The sequence below is a fragment of the Panthera onca genome, chromosome A2, assembly GCF_046562875.1.
Source record: "Panthera onca isolate mPanOnc1 chromosome A2, mPanOnc1 haplotype 2, whole genome shotgun sequence".
Classification (NCBI taxonomy): domain Eukaryota; kingdom Metazoa; phylum Chordata; class Mammalia; order Carnivora; family Felidae; genus Panthera; species Panthera onca.
Genome location: NC_138340.1, coordinates 17,164,318 through 17,178,654, shown reverse-complemented (window position 1 = coordinate 17,178,654; position 14,337 = coordinate 17,164,318). Strand labels below are relative to the sequence as shown.

The 14,337-nt window shown below is 37.6% G+C and overlaps 1 protein-coding gene across 4 annotated transcripts in view; it reads left to right on the top strand.

Moving 5' to 3' along the window:
- The window catches only part of SMARCC1 (SWI/SNF related BAF chromatin remodeling complex subunit C1), a 173,046-nt gene that overhangs the window by 93,790 nt on the left and 64,919 nt on the right, over nucleotides 1–14,337 (top strand). For all 4 annotated transcript variants that reach the window (XM_078443122.2, XM_078443121.2, XM_078443124.2 and 1 more), the window contains exons 20-21: nucleotides 3,772–4,030; nucleotides 4,743–4,904. In XM_078443122.2, the coding sequence (XP_078299248.1) occupies nucleotides 3,772–4,030; nucleotides 4,743–4,904 (421 nt within the window). The remainder of the gene's footprint in view (nucleotides 1–3,771; nucleotides 4,031–4,742; nucleotides 4,905–14,337) is intronic.

Sequence of the window (14,337 nt, the reverse complement as noted above, 5' to 3'; positions counted from 1 at the left end):
ACAATAGTGCATTTTTTTTTCCTCCTGCCGGTGGAACCTGTAGAGTGGTTGGTTTTTCTTTTAAACATGCAGTTGAATCAACAGGTGTTGTCTCTGCTTACACAGAGGCGCCCCAGCAGCATTGCTTACCACTAACATCTTCTATTTCTGTAGTTTATTTATTGATAATTAATAGCTTAAGAATATGAAGCCAGATGAAAATTTTTTAAAGGATTTATAACCAAACGACCAAAACCAGTCAATTTTTTCCTAATAAATAGATAAATCTGGAAGATGCATTAAGGTTTATTGTTTCCCCCCCAATCATATCATTTTATTAGACAAGTATATCACACAGGCAGCACCCCAACTATTTTAGATTATTTCTGAGACCACCTGCTTTTATTTTAAAAACACCTTATTTGATATGGTCTCTCATCAAAACACACACAGTTCTTCTGTGGAATGCTGCAGATTATTATCTGTGATTTTGTTTAGTACAATGTCTTATTACATATATTGGAGGCATAGTTTCAGCTTTGCAAATAACCAAAATAGAATCTACACATTGGATGAATAAATGGAATTTGAAAAGACCTTGAATGAATTGGTAGACATGAAGGCTACATAAGGCTTTCTGTTAGCTTTTTGAAAAAATACATTGCGTAAGATCAAGATGATGGAGACTTATTTGAGTAGATTTCATTTGTAAGATGTGTGAGGAATTCCAGGGGTTTCACCTGAAAATGTGTCACCAGTTTAAGTCGCAAAAGGCTGATAACTCAGTCTTCTGAGCAGTTTGACATTGCATTGACAGATTCAGGGTGCCAGAATGGAAGAAGAAACGTCAGCATTCTATTTCATAGTGATTAAGGGGGTTTTTTAAAGAGGCTTTTACAATATTAAGTCCTCAGCTTGTAACAGTTGTCTTCCTGGTCATTATAATTGTCCCTGGGCTTGAAATTGACAAGACCTGAGTCTGGGAGCTTATTGGTTCCTCCCTTGTTAACTTCAGTCTTTCTCCTGCCTGCTTTGTTTTCTCATGCCTTGTGTTTATTTTCCCTTAGATGATTAGTGGACATGAAATCTTGTACCTGCAGATAAAATCCATTAAGGTTATTAACGTTTATCACTGAAAGAGTTCCCCACATTTTTTATACTGGTTAGATTACAGAAGCAGTAGCATTGGAAGATACTCCGTAAACAGCATCAAAGATTTGCTCATAGTGTGCATGTCCCTGATACACCTTTCCTTGATATGCTACCCAAGGAGTTGTTTTTTCTGTGTAATTTTGAATTACATTTTAGATGAGTATGTCTTCCAATTAAAAAAATATTGTCTTGAGGAAGAGCCCTTTTTTACAGGTTTTGTGTGGGGTTTTTTTGTTTTGTTTTTTTACATTTGGAGCCATGGGAAACACAAATTCCTTTCCTGGTCTAGTCCAGTTCCCTGTGGTCACGTTCAGCAGATTTTATTTGTTACTGTGTTTAAGACACCGCAGCAGACTCTGTAGACTGAGATGGCTAGGCCATAGTCTTTGCAGGTAAGGGATTCAACGGAAACAGGTTAAAACAAAAAAATGAGTGCAGTGTCCTCAGCTTCACGATTGGAGCCGTACCCAGAGCACAAGACAAGTACATAGGGATGGCTGTGTGTCAGGGTGGGTGGATGAGACTCAGTGCATGGCTTCCTGGGAATGGGACAGCTGTATTGTTGGCTCCAGTATATGATATTTTGGGTACAGAGCAAAGTGTCCACAGGCACAATGACTAGGAAGACTATTTCTGGATATTCCTAGAACATGAAAGAGTAGTGAGTAGAGTGGAAGAAGTAGGCAGAGTCCCGATCCTATGTGGACTTCATTCAGTAAGATAATAACGAGCAAGGAAATAATTTTAGGCAGGAGAGAGACAGTGTCATGTGTGAAACATAGTTCACTCTGGCAATGGGAAGAAAGATGAATTTAAGGATAGAGAGAGATGGGTGATTCTGAGAATGCAGGTAAGGAGCCAGCTCATAGCAGGAAGAATGAAGGTGTTTTATACTCCTGTAAAATGTCTGCTAATATATCAGCCTTCCTCCTCCTTCCCAGCTAGTCTGTCACCACGTTCTGTTTGAAAACATGTCTTTGATTCCCTGTTATGTAATGCTGCCATTAGTGCCCAAGCTCGGAACTTCACTCGTTTCTCAGCCTTACGCTTTTCGGAATGCTCTTTGTTGATTTTTGCATGTCAAAGGGTTCCTTAGTTTTATTCTGGAAAAAACTGCCTGAACTTTCTTCATGAGGAAAAAAATAAAGGAAGAAATTTTTTTTAAGTAAATTTCTTTGAAAAGTCTGTGATAGAGTATCCTAAGAAAATCTCCCCATAATCAGATACATAAGGTGGTCCCTAAAGTTACACATTTCTGGCCCCAACGACCTTAGTGAGAGAAATTGATTTTTATTTTTTGTTACATTCTAGGTCTTTTTTCTAATTCCTTCTAGAACTACCTGAGGCCACTGGCTATCCAGAGGAAACCCAGAATTAGCCTTGTTTTTTCAAGGGATTTAAGAAATAAGATCATTCTCTGCTGTGGGTTTTGAGGAGTCCACTGCAGCAAAGAAGGCAAGCCTGGGTCGGCAGTTGGAGCCCTGGGTTAGGAATTCACTTACGTAAACATGGAGAGAACCATCGTCATCACAAGCTCAGCTCACAGTGTAGCTCAGCAAATCAAGCTCTAGAACAGGATTTTTCAGCCTCCCACAATGAACATTTGGGCCAGATAGTTTTTTGTTGTGGTGGCTCTTCTTACGTGCATTAAAGAGAATATTTAACATCATCCATGGTTTCTACCCACTAGATGCCAGTAGCACCTCCTCAGTTGTGTCAACCCAAAATGTCTGCATACATTGCCAAATGTCCCCAAGGAGGCAGAATTGCCCCTGGTTGTGAATCCTGTGAGAACAGCAGCTTTGGTTAGCTACTGAATAGGTTCTTACCCAGTTAATTCCTCGACTTTCTTCGTACCACGTATTTCTGATTCTCTTTACAACCTTCTGTCCCTCTCCCCCTTAGAGACTGCTTTTACTCTTTTTGAGGGTTTTTCAGCATTTTTCTCTGAAGAATAAATTTTTAAATTGGAAATTTATATACTTCATAAATTTTAGCCTCAGTTTCTTAATTTCTAACAATAAAGACTTGGAGTTTGAATGGGATTGTGTTGAACCTGCTATTCTGTTTGGAGAGAGTTGACATCTTAATAATATTGGGTCTTCTAATGGATGAATACAGTATATCTCTTGATTTATTTAGGTCTTTAATTTCTCTCAGCGTGTTTTATTTTTTTCAAGCATGTTGTTCTTACATATTCTTTATTACATTTGTTCCTAGTTATTTCGGTTTTGTGCTATCTTAAAGACTTTTTTCCTGTTGAAAACTTTTCATTGCTTATACATAGAGAAATATAATTGAGTTTTTGTTACCTGTCTATCCTCTGACCTTGCTAAACTTTATAGTTTTAGTATTTTTCTGTGGACTTACTAGGATTTTCTATGTAAACAGTCATGTGTGTATTCGTGAAAGACACTTTTTCTTCCTTTTATATATGTGTTTTTTATTTTTCTTGCCTGAGATTTAATGTAATTAGAAAAGCAATCAAATCTACCTATTTTCTTACATCAAGTATAATCATTTTCATTATTATTTTTTTAAACCCCGAACTGTTTTTAAGAACAGTCATAGGCTTTTGATATTGTTACGTATTAGTTCCTTGTTACCTGATACTAAAGCACCTGGATTTTTCTGTTGTAGGCCCTGGAGATGTACAAGGATGATTGGAACAAAGTGTCAGAGCATGTCGGAAGTCGTACTCAGGATGAATGCATCCTCCACTTTCTGAGGCTTCCTATTGAGGACCCGTACCTTGAGAATTCGGATGCCTCCCTGGGGCCCCTAGCTTACCAGCCTGTCCCTTTCAGTCAGTCAGGAAACCCAGTCATGAGCACTGTTGCTTTTTTGGCATCCGTGGTGGACCCTCGTGTGGCATCTGCTGCAGCAAAAGCAGCTTTGGGTATGGACTTTCCTGAACCGTGTTATCAGCACAGTAGTTTCAGATAATAGCCTAGTACTTGCCTTTATATATGTGTTGTCTCTGAATGGCAGGTTATCAGCTGCTATGTTTATTTCAGTTAGCAGAAAGTCAGACATTACCTCTTTAAGCTACCGTATTAAAGAGTATTACAACATTTTTAACTAAAGCACTTAAAATTCATAGTTTTAAAATTAAGAGCATTTATTAAGAATTGGAGGGGCAAAACAGTTTTTTGTCGTATATTTTATGATTCATTTGGACTTTGACATAACCAGCAAAAGGAACCATTTAACGTTGTTGGATTTTATTACAATTAGAACTTTGTCACACTATAAACTCTTTTTCAGCTTTCTAGTTGTTTAATCCTTGCTATTTTCTTTACTATCAATCTAGCTTGCAGAGTTAGGTTAAGTTTGGGCAGAAATTTTGATTGTTACAGACGGAAATTTAGAGATCTTTGTTACTTACACAGGAGGATACTGCGACACATAAGTTAAAATGTACAATCTTAGAATTTCATCAGCGTACGTGACTACCTCATTAGGCATTCTTGTTTTGCTGGAATAGATAAGCCTGAGCACCCAGAAAGGGTCAGTGCTTGTAAGACACTAATGTGTCAGAGTCCATAGTGGTCTATGTTAAAGCAAATATTTGCACACTAGGTCATGCTTGCATTTTGATTCTTGAACAGAGGAGTTTTCTCGGGTCCGAGAGGAGGTACCACTGGAATTGGTTGAAGCTCACGTCAAGAAAGTACAAGAAGCAGCTCGAGCCTCTGGGAAAGTGGACCCCACGTATGGCCTGGAGAGCAGTTGCATTGCAGGCACGGGACCTGATGAGCCAGAGAAGCTTGGTGAGTCACAGCTGTCCCCACGGGCAAGGGTAGTAGATGCTGTATTTTCCTCTCAGCTTGCTAAAATAATTGGGTTTGTTTGTGCTTAAAAGCAAGAACAATGATCAGTATCAATTTGTCCTTAAGATTAACATTTGATTTTTTTCTCCTATCATTTTCTATTATGGTAGATAGAATTTAAAGGCTGTTTCAGAACTGTTAATAACATCACAGCTGTGAAGTATTTGATGCCAGTTTTTAAAATTTATTTGTTTGTTGGCTGGTTGGTTTGTTTAAATAATCTTTATACCCAGCATGGGGCTCAAACTCACAATTCCGAGATCAAGAGTCACATACTTCACCGACTGACTCAGCCAGCCAGGCACCTCGTGATACCTGTTTTTATTTTTATTTGTTTGTTTGTTTATTGTTTATTTAGTTTTGAAGGAGAGAGAGCATGAGCCAGGGAGGGGCAGAGAGAGGGAGAGACACACAGAATCTGAAACGGGCTCCAGGCTCTGAGCTGTCGGCACAAAGCCTGACATGGGGTTCAAGCTCAGAACTGTGAGGTCATGACCTGGGCCAAAGTCAGACACTTAACCAACTGAGCCACCCAGGCTCTCCTAATGATAACTGTTTTTAGATCTAGTTTTTGAGCATACAGACATAAGAATACTGAAAGGACTTTTGTGATTATTTCAATTTATAAGTTGCTGGGTAGGTTTAAGTTCATTGTTGTTTTTCATTACTTTTTAATTGAGGTAAAATTCACATAACATAAAATCCTCCCATTTTAATCCTTTAAAAGTATAGAATCCAGTGGCTTCTGGTACGTTCACAGTGTTGTGTATCTGTCACCAGTATCTAATTCCAGAACACTTTGATCACCCCAAAAGACAATCCCATACCAATTAAGCAGTCATTTCCCATTTGTTTCTCTCATGAGCCCTGGGAACCACTAATTTGCTTTCTGTCTCTATGGATTTGCCTATTCTGTATTGTTTCCTGTAAATGGAAGCATACATTATGTCGGCTTTTGAGTCTGACTTCTTTCACTTAGCATAAGGTTTTCAGGTTCATCCATGTTGTAGTGTAAAATCAGCACTTCATTCCTTTCTGTGCTGAATAATATTCTTTCAGTGGATATTCCATATTTTACTTATCCATTTATGAGTTCATGTATATGTGTACTGTTGTCACTTTTTCACTATTTTGAATAATGCTGCTATGAACGGTGACTACTGTTTTGTGAACATAGTTTGTTCGATTTTTGGTAGGAATGGAATTGATAATTCTATGTTTAGCTTTTTGAGAAACAACTCAACTGTTTTCCTTAGTGGTTGTACAATTTTAGGTTTTCACCAGCAATGTATGAATGTTCCAACTTCTCCACATCCTCACCAACACTTGGTTCCCCCTCCCCCACCCTTTTAAAAAATAAACCACAAGTGGATGTGAAGTGGTATCTTGTGGTTTTCATTTGCATTCAATTTGTGGAGTGTTGCCATCTTAACAGTATGAAGTCTCAATGAATACAGGATGCCTTTCCCTTTAATTAGGTCTCCTTTAAGCATTGTTTTGAAGTTTTTAGTTGTATGTTCTTGACACATGTTTTATATTTCCTTTAGTTACATTTATTCCTGTGTATTTTTTCTTTTGAATGCTATTGTAAATGAGATTATTTTCCTGATCTTGGGAGGAATGCATTTTGCTATTAAGTATGGTATTAGTTGTTGGCTTTTCCTAGATTCCTTTTATCAAATTTGGAAAATTCTCTCTATAATTTGTTGAATGTTTTTATCCAGAAAATGTGTTGGAATTTGCCAATTGCTTTTTCTGTATCAGTTGAGATGGCCATGTGGTATTTTTACCTTATTCTTTATATATGTTGTATTAATTGATTCCTGCCTGTTGAGCCACTTTTGGGTTTCTGGGATAAATCCCACTTGATTATGGGAGTTATAATATTCCATTGGATTTAGTTTGCTTCTAGTATTTTGTTGAGGATTTTTGCACCTGTATTCATAAGGGACATTTGTTTATTGCTTTTCATTTTTTGTGGTATCTTTATCTGGTTTGATGTCAAGGTAATACTGGCTTCCAAGAATGAGTCAGGAATTGTTCTGTATTTTATTTTATTTTTTTTTTTTGAAGAATAGGAGAATTATGGATGTTCATTCTTCTTTTAAGTGTTTTCTGGAATTCACATGGGAAACCATCAAGTCCTGATTTTTTTTAAACTGTATTCACATTTCTATTTATTTATTTATTCATTCATTCATGAGAGAGAGAGAGAGACTCCCACAAGGTGCAGAGAGAAGTGGGAGAGAGTGTGGAGCCCAGAGCAGGGCTCCAGCTCACACAGTGAGGGGCTCGAACTCATGACCCATGAGATCATGACCTGAGCTGAAGTTGGATGCTTAACTGACTGAGCCAGGCGTCCCATGGGTTATTTTTATTGTTATTTGGTTTGGTTTGGTTTGGTTTTCTAAGAACTGATTCCAATCTATGTACTTGTTGCAAGTCTGTTTAGGTTTTCTATTTCTTTTTGAGTCAGTTTTTATAGTTTGTGCCTTTCTAGAAATTTGTCCATTTCATATACATTGTCTCACCTATTGGCCACACACACACATACGCACACACACACACACACACACACACACACACAAACACAAATCATAACAACCAAAAGTGAAAACAATGCAAATGTCCATCAGCTGATGAATGGGTAAACAAAATGTGGTATTAAAATGGAATATTATTCAGCCATAAAATGGAATGGAGTATTGACATATGTGACATCACGGATCATCCTTGAAAACATGGTATGTAGAAAGAAAAACAGAGGAAGGGTGCCTGGGTAGCTTAGTCCGTTGAGTGTCCGACTTCTGCTCAGGTCATAATCTCACTGTTCATGAGTTCGAGCCCTGCGTCAGGCTCTGTGCTGACGGCTTGGGGACTGGAGCCTGCTTTGGATTCTGTGTCTCCCTCTCTCTCTCTCTTCCCCTCCCCTGCTCATGCTCTGTCTCTCTCTGTCTCTCAAAAGTAAATAAACATTGAAAAAAAAAAAAAAACAGTGAGGAGAAAATATATTATTTAATTCTAATTATATGAAATATAAACAGGCAGATTTGTAGAGACAGAAAGTACATTAATGGTTGCTTAGGACTAGGAGGAAGAGGCGCAAAGGAGGATGATAGCTAAAAGGTATAGGGTTTCTGTTTGAGGTGATGGAAAGATTTTAAAATTTACTGTGGTAATGGTTGCACGTATGTGGGAATATACTAAAATTCGTTGAATTGTACTCTTTTAATGGGTTGATCATGAATTATATGGCAGTAAAGCTTTTTTTTTTTCCACCATGTCTTTTTACATTCCTTTTTATTTTTGTAAGTTTGGTAGTAATATCCATATTTTCATTCCTGATTTTAGTACTTTGGTCCACTCTTGGTTTTTGTTTTTGTTTTTCCTTCATCAATCTAAAGACTTGTCAATTTTATCTTTTAAAGAACCAACTTTTGATTTCAGTGATTCTTTCTATTGTTTTTCTATTCTCATTTATCTCCACTGTAATCTTCATTCTTCCTTCTGCTTCTTTTTGCTTAAGTTTGCTCTTCTAATACTTCCTTACGTTGGAGGATGGGATATTGATTTGAGAAATTTATTAATGTTGACTTCCATGTTAATATCCCTCTCAGCACTCCTTTTTACTGCAATCCATAAATTTAGACATATTTCATTTTCGTGTTCATTTTTCTCAAAGTGTTTTATAACTTCCCTTTTGGTTTCTTCTTTGACTTGTGGGTTGTTTTAAGAATGAATGGTTTAATATATACCAATTAGTGAAGTTTTTAGATTTCCTTCTGTTACTGATTTCTGATTTTATTCCATTGTATTCAGAGAAGATAATTTGTGTGGTTTCTATCTTCTAAAATTCACTGAGACTTTTGTTGCCTAATACATTGTCCTGGAAAATATTCCTTTTGCATTATGCTCTTGTTGAATGGCATTTTCTGTGTGTGTTTGGTGTGGCTGGTTTATAGTGTTGTTCAAGTTGTCTATCATTTTTCTGGTTGGTCTTTACTTTATTGAAAATGATGTCCTGAAATTTCCAACAATTATTGAACTGTCTATGTTTCTTCAGTTCTGTCTGGTTTTGCTTCATATATTTTAAGGCTCTGTTGTTAGTTGCATATATTATCATTGTTCTATCTTTTTGGTGGATCGGCCCTTTTATCATTATATAACCCCTTTTTCTCTTGTAATCTTTTTTGCCTAAAAGTCTCTTTTAGCGGATACTAACATACCATTCCACCTCTGTTTGGGTTACTGTGTTTGTATGAAATATCTTTTTCCATTAATTTACTTTTCAGTCTTTTTGTGTCTTTGGACCTAAGATAGGTCTCTTATAGACAGCATATTGTCTGTTAGATTTTAGGATTTTGCAGACTTTGGTTCTCCCTGTAGAGGCATAGGACTTTAAAAAGCTATTTACCTTCATTAGCTCTGAGTTCTCTCATCTGTGATGTGAAAATGATGATTAAGTACTCTCTATAACATATTGCTATAGCTATGCCAGTCTGTGATATTGGACAGATGACATTTTTGCTATTAAGGACTTTACTCATCTATTTTTATTTAACTTATCATGAGAGCAGTAAAATTTTAGTAAAGTAGCTTCTTAGCAGTACCTGGCTTCTCAAATGGCAGTGTTCCTGTATGTTAACAGAGGCTAATTTTCACACCAATTAAGATATTTTATATAGAATTATCAGTAGTTGATTCCGAATGTTTCTTAACCAACTGAGCCACCCAGGCACCCGATTCCCAACATTTCTTACATTGTGCATTAATATTTTTCTTTTCATTCATTACAAAACAGTTTCTTTTTTTGTTTTAAGGTTTATTTATTTATTTTGAGAGAAAGAGCATGAGCAAGGGAGGGGCAGAGAGAGAGGGAGGATCCCAAGAAGGCTCCATGCTGTCAGCTTAGAGCCTGACATGGGGCTTGGTCTCTCTCACTCACCATAAGATCATGACTTGAGCTGAAATCTAGAGTTGGATGCTTACCCAACTGAGCTACCCAGGCACCCCCATTCTGAAACAATTTCTGATGAATAACTCAAGCTAAACGTTTATTGCTGTCACCTTGCCCGATTCCATCTCTGTCTCAGTCACATACAATTTATACACTTAGACTTCAGCTACAATCACTTTTTTTTTTGTCTCTTACATTCTTATAGAATAAAGGTAATGTGAAGTACAAATTAAAATTGCTGGGCAGTACTCCACAGATGATACATTTGCCTCCTGGTGCTCTGTTCTGGGTGGTTTGAGTAGACATCAGTGAGGTCTCTTCAAACTTAAAATTTTATGGTCTCCATGGGTTTGCATAGGTCCTTCCGCTGTTGTTCCCTCTGCTTTCTTAAAAGTGTCAGTCTTGCTGTCACATTTTGTAGATAACGTCTGGGAACAGATTTCCGGATTTATCAAAAACCTCTCACTCTAACCCTAAGTGCAAATTATTGACCTGTTCTTAGCAGAGTATGTACACTATTTCTTAGTTTGAAAGCTCACTTATTTTTGTCTTAGATAGATACCCAAATCAGCAAGCCAAGCCACATCTCTGTTGCTTTTTATTGATTCTGCACCAGCAGGCAGTGCCCAGCTCAGGCAGGGGAAGCCTGAGCCTATTGAATGCCTGGGAAATGTGTCACTTTCCTCGACTTTTTTGTGGTTTGGGTTCATTTGTAGGGTCTTTTGGTTCCCTGTGGTCATGGAATTGAAAAGGATTGGCACAGCCTTCTTAATTTGATTCAAAGGAGTTTCTGTACTATGCAAAATGAGGGACATGTTTTTACATGTAAATCTGTTTTTAAAATTTTGGTAGGTGATACCCTAGAGAATTAGTGGTTAAAAAACAGATTGCAAACTTAGCTATTTCTAGTTTAGCAGGATTTAAGAGGACAAAAACAAAATCTAGTAACCTCAGTCTGACCCAGTAGTGAATGTATGCTTTTCACAGTGTGCAAAGCTTGGATCAGACTGCTGCAGGTAGCACTGGAGGCGACAGGGGATGATTCTTTGAATGGCATGAAAAGTAAAATTCATTCATAGTGTCTGGAAATAGCCTATCAGATAACTTCTCTGATTTGCAGTGGATACTTAACTAGTTGCAGCAACAGAATTTGAGTCCTTTTACCATTTAGTAAGGCATAAAGAAAATACCAGCGTAACGTGAATGTTTCGGGATGTGTTGTAAATAGAATTCTATAACTTAACACTGACTTATGATAGTTAATGTGATTTATATTGGGCTGTGACTAATAAAATAAATTAGGAGATAACAAATGGTTCTTGCTGTGGAACTTGGCTCAACAAAATTATGTGAAGTTAACAGTGTACCTCCTTTCCTTCTCATTCACATTTCAAATGGGGAGATAGAGGAAAGAAAGTACAGTAAAACCTTGGATTGCAAGTAACTTATTCTGCGAGTGTTCCACAACACGAGCAAACATTTCTAATAAATTGTAACTTGATAAATGAGCGATATCTTGCAATATGAGTAGTACGTGACACCGAACATCACACAATCACAACTGAGCCAGTGGTTCTTTTTTTTTTTTTTCAATATATGAAGTTTATTGTCAAATTGGTTTCCATACAACACCCAGTGCTCATCCCAAAAGGTGCCCTCCTCCATACCCATCGCCCACCCTCCCCTTCCTCCCATCCCCATCAACCCTCAGTTTGTTCTCAGTTTTTAAGAGTCTCTTATCCTTTGGCTCTCTGCCACTCTAACCTCTTTTTTTTTCCCTTCCCCTCCCCCATGGGTTTCTGTTAAGTTTCTCAGGATCCACATAAGAGTGAAACCATATGGTATCTGTCTTTCTCTGTATGAGCCAGTGGTTCTTGAAATTCGCTTTGATACACAAATGCTTTGGATTACAAGCATGTTTCCAGAAGGAATTATACCAAGCTTTACCTATATCAATTTTACATAAATATTTATTTATTTATTCATTCATTCATTCATTCATATTTTGAGAAGGAGAGAGAGCGCAAGCAGGGAAGGGGCAGAGGGAGAGAATCCCAGGAAGCTTCTGCGCTGTCAGCACAGAGCCCGATGCAGGGCCTTGATCTCGTGACCCATGATATCATGACCTGAGCCAGGATCAAGAGTCAGGACACTTACCTGACTGAGCCACCCAGACACCCCTCAGATTTACATTTAAACTGACACTTGGTATAACAAAATAGCACCTTATCACATAGCACGCTGATTTGAAATAGAATGGTGTAGGATTTTTCTTATCAAGATGATGTACTTGAGTGGGAGGTTCACATACTGTTTATTGTGATATTTATTTTACTATGTTCCCCATGTGTTAACTTGTATATATTAACAATGGTAAATGATAATACAGGAAAAAATAAGTTTTCTTATGAAATACAGAACAACTCTTGGATTTCTCCCATTAACCTATCTAACTTCATTGAGAGTTTGTATTGGGGGCGGGGGGCGTTTGGTAAAATGGAAGTAAAAATAGATGAAGGTCTGAAACACCTCTTATTTTCATTTAAGAAACGAGTGCTCGCTTATCAGGAGGGGCTTGTCTGTCCTCTTTCACTCTAGTCATTCACCAGTATCTTCTGACGTCTCTAAATTTGTGTGGTCTTTTGTTTTTGTTTGGTCAGAGACCATTCTAGGAATAGAAAAATAATACTGATATTTGAGACCTCTTGCATTTACCTAAAATTATTATCAGGTTTTATTTGCCCTGGGTTATAGGGGAAGGTAAAGGAAGTTAAGATAAAAAAAAAAAAAAAGAATTCTTAAACATTTTTCAGAAGGTGCTGAAAATCATCATTTCTTTCTGAGTGTCTATATCCGTGACACATTATATAGGAATTTTCTGATTAATCCTTTGAGTTTCTTTTCTGGATAACTCTTTGGAGGAAGCGGTATTGTTTTTATTGTAAAACCAAGAAAGTTTTTGGCAGGTTACGTAGACTTGTGAGAATCGGAGCTACGTTTTGAACCTAAATCTCTGATCCTAAAGCTCACCCTCTTTTTATTGTAGCATGCTGCCAGAAGTAGCATATGTGGTGCGTCTGTGCATTTTTCATTCATTGAACAAGGATCATTAAAGACTTGATAGCTCCATCATACTGTCCTGCCTTACATCCTATGAGAAATATAATGGGGAAAGACCCAGACCCTCTTATAAACCTATAGGAGCTGTATAAGGAGACAGGCACATGTACCAGGAAGAGCAGCTGGATGATTCATCTCTACAAGATCAAGTGCTAAGAAACCCACGGCAAAATTTCATCAGAGTGATTCAGTGTATGAGCTTATACCGCATAAGCATTCTTGAATGGGAGGTCCGTCTTAAGCTAGACTTTTTTTTTTTTTTAAACTCATAGGGATAAATAAGACTGTAAATGTGTTATGTTATTGTGTTGTTTCATTGTGTATTAGATGCTAGGGTACTGTTGACCAAAGCAGACCAAAATCCCCACCTGCAACTGCAAGAATTGTTTGTTTGTTTGTTTGTTTATTCATTTATTTAGAGAGTGTGCATGCGGGGGGGGGGGGGGGGACAGAGAGAGCAAAGTAGACTCCTTGTGCTACAGGGCTCTGTCTCACAAACCTCAAGATCATGATCTGAGCCGAAAAAGAGTCAGAGGCTTAACTGACTGAGCCACTCAGGTGCCCCAGGATTGTATCTTTTCAAGGTGGAAGATGAAATATATGGTATATAAAAACATAGATTGTGTAAATTAAATACAAATATGTAGAAACAGTTTGTTGGTTGATAAGTGGTATGGTACAAATTAAAGCAGGGTAGGAAGATAAATTGTGAAGTGTGTGGAATTGCGATTTTCAAGTAAAGGTCAGGGAATATGTTATCAAGAAAGTGACATTTGGATGAAGCTGTAAATGAGGCAAAGGAAGGTCAGAGTGCTCTAGGCATTGGGAGCAATCAGTGTACAGATAGGAGATGGGAGCTGCCTGGCATAGTTGAGGAATAGCAAGGGGGTATCATGGACAAGTAGCTGGATTGCACTGAGGAGGAGGTCATGGGAAATGATGAGGGCCTCGTGGACCACTGTAACATTTTAGTTTTTACTCTAGGTAGGGTGGAGCCAATGGGGGGAGGAGGTTCGAGCAGAAGAGCATGAGTCTGACCTGTATTTTTAAAACTCATTCTATTAGGCTGAGAATACCACACATCTAAGAGTTGTTAAGTTGATTTATTTTCCAAATAACTTAAGTAATATATTTGAAAATCAAAGATTTTTTTTTTTTACTCTATTTAATTTTTCATTTAATGTTTATTTATTTTTGAGAGAGAGAGAGAGGGAGACACAGAATCTGAAGCAGGCTCCAAGCTCTGAGCTGTCAGTGCAGAGCCCGACATGGGGCTTGAACTCATGAACTGTGAGA